The 8,959-nt window shown below is 49.4% G+C and overlaps 1 protein-coding gene across 4 annotated transcripts in view; it reads left to right on the top strand.

Moving 5' to 3' along the window:
• The window catches only part of HERC3 (HECT and RLD domain containing E3 ubiquitin protein ligase 3), a 143,091-nt gene that overhangs the window by 15,076 nt on the left and 119,056 nt on the right, over window positions 1–8,959 (top strand). For all 4 annotated transcript variants that reach the window (XM_034772328.1, XM_034772323.1, XM_034772324.1 and 1 more), the window contains exon 2: window positions 3,854–4,118. In XM_034772328.1, the coding sequence (XP_034628219.1) occupies window positions 3,893–4,118 (226 nt within the window). In that variant the 5' untranslated portion in view covers window positions 3,854–3,892. The remainder of the gene's footprint in view (window positions 1–3,853; window positions 4,119–8,959) is intronic.

Raw genomic sequence — 8,959 nt, 5'->3', positions numbered from 1 at the left:
GTGTGTGTGTGTGTGTGTGTGTGTGTGTGTGTGTATCCAGCTCCTTTATACACACCCAGAAGATTAATATATAGCTAATATATTGTAAGAAATCAATGTAGCTTACCTGTATAAACAAATGCTGGAGACCAGATTTAATGTTGCTGCGACTCTTACAGTCAGTGGAGCAGCACCTATTTTCACTATCACAGATTTTGGACTTGGACATGTAGGGCTGCTGTTTTGTGGATAGCTGTCAAGCAGGTTGTATGCTGGGAAGAGAGTCATGTCCCAGAGCGAATGTTGAAGCTGCAGCCTCACTCTGGATCGCGCTGGCTGTGTTGCTACCCAGAGGTTGGATGATGGGCTTCTTGGAGAGGGAATGTGAGTTTAGTACAAGTAGATATCATTTGAAAAACAAACCATCAAAAATCCATGCACACCACTTTTACTGCGGTGCAGTATTGCCTGTTCTTAGGGAAATACTGTGGTACACTTAGTTATCACTGCCTGGTGAGTATCAGCTGGGACTGGGATCTATTTTAGTGTCAGCTACTGTGCAAGTTGTCTTTCACCGGGCATCTATGTCCAGTATAATTAAAAACCAAAATACATGCAAGAACCAATTCGCACAGGTGGACAGAGCCCTGTCAGCTGGCACCGGAGGAATCCTAACAGGCGACTTTCACCATTCAAAAGGATCAGTTCCCCACTGGTGCAGAGGATTTAGTCTATACCAGGGGTAGGCAACCTATGGCACCTGTGCTGAAGGCGGCACACGAGCTGATTTTCAGTGGCACTCACACTGCCCAGATCCTGGCCACCGGTTCGGGGGGCTCTCCATTTTAATTTAATTTTAAATGAAGCTTCTTAAACATTTTAAAAACCTTATTTACTTTACATACAACAATAGTTTAGTTAAATATTATAGACTTATAGAAAGAGACCTTCTAAAAATGTTAAAATGTATTACTGGCATGCGAAACCTTAAATTAGAGTGAATAAATGAAGACTCGGCACACCACTTCTGAAAGGTTGGTGAGCCCTGGTCTATACCAGGGGGAGGCGGGGATGGTTGGGAGGGAACAGCCCTGAAAGTTTAAATAAAAAGGCCAACAAAGACAAATGGGATTTGCAGCATGTTCTAAAGCAACCCAGAAAGGGACTTCCCCATACCCATTCCAGGAGAAAACTCCACCCTTCTCAGTCCTGCCTTAGTGGAATTGAGAGCAGGTCCACCTCAGCTGACCCTCAACCAAGATAGGGTGAGAGATAATCACTCAAATGTTTAGGGCCTAGATCCCCAGGCTATTTCCTTTTCTTCCCCCCTCACCTTCCTCCCCCAAAATAGTAACCTTGAATCAGTCCTGTTGTATTCCCAGGGAAGACACAGGAGTTCTCTGATGCTTCAGGGGTGGAGTTTTATTGCTAGTGCAACATGTTTTAACAAATGACCCAAATACTTTGAGATTAGGCCTCATGGGAGAATTTACAAAAAAATCTCACAGTCGCTTCTTCTGGAATGAGAGATTGTTTCTCTTGCTGCTGCCAGGTATAAACCAGGAGTGAGCTTGGCTTATGGCAGGGGTGGCCAACCTGAGCCTGAGAAGGAGCCAGAATTTACCAGTGTACATTGCTAAAGAGCCACAGTAATACGTCCCCCACTTGCCCTGCTCCCAGCGCCTCCCACCCACCGGCAGCCCGGCTGATCAGCGCCCCTCCTCCCTCCCCACACCTCCGGATCACCTCCCGGGCAGGAGGCTCTGGGAGGGAGGGAAGAGGAGCGAGGGCATGGCATCCTCAGGGAGGGAGTGGGAAGGAGTGGCGTGGGGGCAGGGCCTGTGGCAGAGCTGGCGGTTGAGCCATGAGCACCCCCTGGCACATTGGAAATTTGACGCCTATAGCTCCAGCCCAGGAGTCGGTGCCTGTACAAGGAGCCGCATATTAACTTCTGAAGAGCCGCATTGGCTCCAGAGCCACAGGTTGGCCACCCCTGGCTTATGGCATTGTCAAGTACTGGCTGGCTGCATGTTTTCTTCTTTCCTTCCTTTTTTGTCCATCTTTGTTTCTTTGTGCCATGTTACTGTTCCCTGTGAAGGTGCTGGCTGTTAGATGGTTTAGTGGATGGGGAGCCAGGGTGTTCTAATATGCGGGTTTGGGCAAGTCACTTTCACATCAGTATCTTGTTGTGTAAACGCTAAACTGTTGTTGTGATGCTCCATGGGAATTGTATGTGGTGCACCCTTTCTGCTGGATACTTCATGGCCTTGGGGTGGGTGGGAGGACATGTGTGCACACACGAACGTGTTTTGGTTATGCTCAGTAGTGCAAATTCCTTCTCTGCCTGGATTTCTCAGCTAGTAGTGTACTAGGGTATTGCACGTGGCCAGTACCCTGTAAATAATTGAGATCAATCTAATCAGGACCTGTTTAAATAACTTCTTTGCAGATATCATCCTTTGAAAAGGTGGTCTATTGTAATTGCCCAAAACATTGCACTAATGCAGTGTAGTACGGTCACGCCGGGGCTCTACCCTCCGAGATGGAGGGGTGCCACACCAGCTCACTATAGCGCAGACAGTCGAAGCTCAGGTCCCTTTATGCAGGGGCTGAGCGGCCTGCAGTTCAGGGAGCTCAGGCCCTTAGGCAGGGGCTGAGCGCTAATTAGCAGTTTAAGCAGGCCCAGGCCCTGGATCAGGGCGGGGCACAAACAGTCACAGCTCAGGCCCTTGGATGCAGGGGCGGAGCAAACAAGCAGCTAAGGTAAGCCCAGGGTCCTACACCTGAGCGTTGGGTGAGGGGGAAGCCTGTCACCCGTGAGCAGGGGTGGCAGGGGGGGACGCAGGCCCACCCACTCCACTGCGTTCCAGCCCGGGGCCCTAGCAGCTGTTACTGCCGCTGCTGGTCAGTGGGGTATCCTGACCGAAACACACTGACATCAGCTCACAGGCCTCTGCAGCCTGACCGGGGTCGGCTACCCCCGGGCTACTTCCGTGTTCCCCCTCGGGGCCTACCTCGTTGGCGATGCCGGGTTCGGGCCAGTCCAGCAGCATCGGTTCCTCGGGTGCGGGGCTTGGGGGCCGGGCCGGCAGCTCTCCCCCAGGGTAGCTGGCACGAGGCAGGCTTTGCTCCTCCTCGGGGTAGCTGGTCCGGGGCAGGCTGGGCCAGTCCTCCTCGGGGTACCTGGCGAGAGGTAGGCTTGACCAGCACGGGGGGTAGCAGGCGGCCTGTGGCTGTCTCCCAAGCAGGAGCTCGGCCTGGGACGTCTGCTCTCTCTGGCAGTCTGGGCCTCACTGAGCTCTGCTGGCGGGCTTTTATACTTCCGGGTCGGGGCCGTGACCTCGGAGGGGCGGGCCCCGGACCCGGTGGCTCCGCCCACGCTGGGGTTGGAGGAAGCTTGGCCCTGTTGGAGACGGAGGGGTGCCACACTGGCTCACTACATGCAGTTATAAACTGCTGTGTTTTGAGCCATTAGTTTAGAACATTGTAGTGGTTTTTAAGGGTCAGAGGAAGAATAGTTTTGTCTAAATAACAATACTTAGCACTCTTGTATAGTGCTTTTCCCTGCTAGATCTCAAAACACTTCAAAAGTAAGCACCATATCCCCGTCTTATACATTGCCAGGGCAGCTAAATAAGGCACAATAGCTGTGACACACTGAGTCTATAGCAGAGCAGGGAGTGGAGCCCATGAGTCCTCATTCTACTGTCTAATGCCCTATTTACTGGTAAAGATTAAAGGTGAATCCATGTAGCAAATACACAGACATGACGGGATTAGACAGGAAATATTTTTGTGTTGGCTCCGCTTCCTTCTGAGAACAGGACGTGGTTGCATCACTTGTTCATCGCTTTTCATTTCTCTTCTTTCCCAGGAAGGAAAAAAGCTACATGACTTGCTGAAGAGAGAGAAAATGTTATGTTGGGGATGTTGGTCTTTTGGCCAGCCTGGGATAGGTAGCAATCTCCAAGCAATCATCCCTGAGCCACAGGTGTATGGATTCATTCACGACCGAAACATCAAGGAGGTGGCTTGTGGAGGAAACCATTCTGTTTTCTTACTGGAGAATGGAGAAGTTTACACCTGTGGTTTGAACACCAAAGGACAGCTAGGCCATCAGAGAGAAGGAAGCAAGCCAGGTACATGGATTTTTTTTGCATACTTCAAACACCAGCTGCAGTGGTGGGGCACGTGTTTGTTTGATTCTTCATGTGAAAACTTTTGTATGAATTCTTTGTGACTCAACAATGAATGGAGCTGACAGGTTGTACAGAATTAGGGTGCTGAATAAGGTGGGTTTGGTTACTGGAATCTATAGCTATAGAACGGTGGGGTGGGGAGAGAAATAACCATGACGTATCGAAGCATTGCACAATGTTAGAGGCGTCAGTATGGGCATAGATGATCTGGTGCGGAAGTTTCCTACTTTGTGTAAATGTGACTTGCTTTCTCTTAGCATTATAGCAAGGGGGGGCTGTTAGTTATAGTGCTCTCCCCTGCCTCTCAGACTTTACTGTGTTCACCAGAATCAACGGTCTCATTAGTGTAGGTTGACATCTTGCTAGGAGCAACCCTGGGGGCTGCTCCTGCTCCTTGTGGTATCAATGGAAGCTTGGTCATTGCTATTAGTGGGAGTAAGCCTATTTTTAGCACGGTTGCTGATAGCAGGATTTCTTTAGACAGGTGGGAAACAAGAGGGTGTCTTCTGAGAACCCTGTAGCAGGGTGTCATGGGGTACAGCCTTCATCGCCAGACTGGTGCCTCCTTCTGATCAAGTTGGGGATTAGCTCTAGGCTGATGCCCACATCTGTGGTCTGCACACCAGCACTCTGTCTCTGTTCCCGCCTACGGCTCCTCTCAACTCCCAGAACCGCAGTGACTTTTTTTCGACTCCGGCTAGGTCATCATCTGTGTTTTGCTGTCCAACAGTCCATCCGCTTCCCCAGTGGAGAGTAGTGGGGACCCGGGCCGTCCCAGGGACCGTGTAACTAGCAGTCTCCTGCTGCTCTTCTGTGCCCTCCGTCAATGCTGCTCTATTTCCCTGGGCCACTTCCCCATGGCCCCAGAACCTTCTTCACCCTCACCTCAGGGCACTCAGTTGCTCAGTCCCAGCAGCCAGCCAGGAGCTCCCTCTTGCTTCCCTGCTCTGTCCAAGGTGCTTAGTTCTCTCAGCCCTTCAGTGACACAGCCCTTATTTCCTGGGCTCCATGAGAGAAACTGATCTTACTCTGCCTTGCAGCTCCCTTTTATCTGAGCCTGCTGGGCCCGGATTGGTTGCTCCCTACAACTCTTCCCTGATTGGCTGTGCTTCACACAAGGACTCACCTCCATTGCTCCTTCTGGGGCAGGGCATGATTAACCCCTTTTATGCCTGTGTGGGGTAGGCACCCCATCTCACAGGATTCTCAGAAGAATCTGTGCCACAGTCTGTCCTTGTCCCTCCACCTCTGGAACAAGGTATTCCCCCCCCACACACACTTGCCTCCCCATTCTGTGTTAGCCGGCAGAGCCTGTGTGTACAAACTGTGGGTTCTCAACCCCTCCCCTCCCATGTGCCCACAAGGGTGAGTCGATCCCCTTACCTTTATTTTTTTGGCAGGAGTGACAGACCTTCGTAAAACTGATCACTCTAACAGTAACATCCCAGTTTGCTTGGAGCTGCTTTAGATCTTTCTCACTCCAGGGTGTTCCAAAGAGCTGGATTTCTTGGCTGTGATTTTTACTGAAAACAGAATATTAAACGGTTTAAAAAAAAAACAACAACCCCAAACCAACACTTCCCACCCAGGCATCCCCAATCCAGGTCAAGGCTATTTCTACCCTGCGAGGTAGAGGTGTGATTCCCCTGCTCACGTGTTCATACTCGCTAGCTCTGATTGAGGTAGTGTGAGGATAATTGCAGCCTATCTGCAGTAGCTCAGGTAGCAGCCATGGAGGTTTAAAGCTTTGACACACTAAAATGGGAAGACAACAAAAATCTGTGTCACAATACGCTTCAGAACACAAGGAGGTATTCAAAAGTTTAAAAAAACAAAAGCAGGAGAAAAGGATGAAGTTGCGTGTGTGCACTGCAAATGGTGTGGCCCAATTATTCAATGTAAATATTTATAGGCTAATAGTTCTACGTCTGCAACAGTAAACTGTTTATTGAAATGAAAAGTTTTATTTGGGGATTAGAGGTATATTGTTTTCTTAAACTTAGAGGTGGTGTTGTGTTTTGAGTTCGGTTTTAGTTCTGCAGCAAACCACATTGAATTGCATTCATCAAAGCGTTCATCTACTGAATACTTTTCCCCACAGTCTTTCCGGCCACCAAAATAAACCCCCATAGTTACCCAGAAAAATTATTAATTGCTTTTTCCACTGGTTTTTGACCTGTTTTTGTTGTCGTAGTAATAAACATCGATACATTCCCGAAAACAAATTAAATAAAACAAAAACAGAAAACAAAGGGCCCCACTCATTTTGTAAAGGGAGGAGTGGCCCAAATAAAATAAAAAAGTTGGTGGGTGACTTGGAAATGGTTGAGTTCCCTTGTCCTATTGCAAAACTCATTTTTCAATGTGTTATTTATGGAGGATGGGGTTTTCAGAAGTGCCTAACTCGCTTAGGAGCACAAATCCCACTGACTTTCAGTGGGACTTGTGCTCCTCCGTGATGGCAGGATTTTTGAAAATCCCACCCAGAATCAGAGACTAAAATTTTAAAAATCACACACTTGTGTGGCTTAGTACCCACTTGGGTCATTTTTATTCAGCTGGATACAACTATTTCTTCCCACAGATCTTATTGATTAGTTGTGTTGCTGTTGCACATAATGGCACCCTGATCTTGCTTGGGCCTTCTGTGCAAAGGTACTATATGGAGACATAATAAGAGACTGACTGTACAGAAGAGTTTTCAGTCTAAATTCACAAAATAGACAAAGGTGGGAGGGAAAACGGAGACACAAAGAGGTCAAGTGATTTGCCCTGGGTCATACTAGTGTCTGCATTCGGTATAGAATCCAGCTGTTCTGACTCCAAGTATGGTGCTCTGTCCACTAGATCATGCGGCTTCCCATAAAGATTTTGCCAAGGCTGCAGCATGGGATTGGGAGGATGGGATAGGAAGCCCTTGGATTGATCCCAAGTTCACCTCTCCAGCGTAACCAGAGCCACTGCACCTACTGCTGATTATCTCAAATATTTAATTGCTTTTGAAAATGTAACCCAAACCACATGCTCTCAGAGAGCAGTTCAGTGTCGTTTGGAAGGCACTGTGTTGCTCATGCGATCGATTGTTCAAAGCAGTGCTTTGGGTCGCACCTCTCCAGGGTTTAGTGCTAACTACGGGAAAGGTAGCTGGGGATGCTCAGGAGTGCAGTACTCGAAAAGAAAGGAAAGCATCTTCCCATCTCAGATTCCTAGTTTCTTTATACACATACAAGAGTCTGAATGGTGAGAGTGGTTTTAAAGCTCCTGAAGGCTCCCAGCCTGCTGCTCCATTGGCTGCCGGAGGCCTGCCTGCAAGGTCAGGGCCTAAGTTACTAAGCTTAACTTGTGAGTAGGGGCGATAGGAACTGGGTATTCCGGCTGCCCTCTTCCCCCCCCCCCCCAAATCTGGATTTTTATGGCTAGACATTGAAATGACCTGGCTTATTGTCCTGCTCTCTGTGAATTCATAAATAAGGCTTCGCTTTCATAGAATCATAGAATCTCAGGGTTGGAAGGGACCTCAGGAGGTCATCTAGTCCAACTCCCTGCTCAAAGTGAGGGGAGCTACGGTGTAGGTATACTCGCTGGCGTCCCAAACTGCTGGCGGGGGAGGGACTGGGTAACAAGTTTGCGTCCCCTTCCAATCTTAGCACCTGCATGTGTGTGGTCGGGGGGCAGGGTGGAAAGCAGTGGGGGAAGTCTGGTGGCCAGTTGTTGAACATTGCTGGAAAGGGCTGCATAGGGAGAGGACCTCACAGCCTAGCGCTTTGCTTTGCTTAATCTTAAAGCCAGTGCTGTTACTTTACTGCACTCTCCTTTGGTCTAGGCTTTGGGGCCCGATACGTACCCAAACTCCTGCCGGCTTATTGGCACAACCCTGGCTATGGCTGCAGCAGTGCAAATAGTCTGTGATCCCAGCTGTGCCAGGGGGTTTGTGGCTGGCTGGGGTAGCCCCAGAAGTGGGCAGGGTCCCCTAGGAGGGCGTTGAACCCAAGTTGGCCAGAGGATAGACACAGATTCGTTGTGTCTCCCAGGCAGCCTCTGCTGGAAGGGCAGCTGCCGAGCCCCACCTGGAATGTGGAAAGGTTTATGTTGCCCTACGTTGATATCTCAGAGAACAGGGAAAATGTTTGGTGGTCCTGAGCCTTCTGAAGTCAGTGAGGAAAAACTCGGTGACTGCAGTGGGGTAGGATCAGGCACCCAACAGTTTGCATCTCTAAGGGGAGATTCCCATCCCCCCTCCTTATCGCCCTGTGGGAGCTTTTTGCGGTTCCTGCATCAAAAGCTTCCAGTAGTGTTTTGGGATCGTGCCATCCTGTCGTCATGTCCAAGGTGGTTCCTTCCCTTGGTGACGTCTGCTCTTTAGCAAACTTCTGGGTGGGACTTTCAACAGCGCTGCACGTCAGCCTAACTCTGCTCCCATTAAATCAATGGGAGTTTCACCAGCAACTTCAGTGCGAACAGAGTTAGACCAGCGCTGAGCACTTCTGAATGTCCCACTTTCTGTTCCTTTCCTAATTCCAGCGGACTAGTGCGTTCTCCTGCCCCACATCTGTGCATCGATCAATTAGAAGGTCACTTTATAATGCCTCCTTCGGTCAATGTCCTTAAACATCAAACAGTAGGATGTCTGTGTGCTCAGGTAGCTACTCCTGGATGAGTGTCCCACACTCACAGAGAGCAGCTCTGGAGATGCAATAGGTCTCAGAAAGTGGTTAGTTAAGAGGCTGGGTGTATTTTCACCTCAGGTAGGCACGTGACTGTAATACAAAAATCATACAGGA

Source organism: Trachemys scripta, chromosome 5, assembly GCF_013100865.1.
Source record: "Trachemys scripta elegans isolate TJP31775 chromosome 5, CAS_Tse_1.0, whole genome shotgun sequence".
Taxonomy (NCBI): domain Eukaryota; kingdom Metazoa; phylum Chordata; order Testudines; family Emydidae; genus Trachemys; species Trachemys scripta.
The sequence above is the reverse complement of the archived record's forward strand: the minus strand, read 5'-3'. Positions and strand labels throughout refer to the sequence as shown.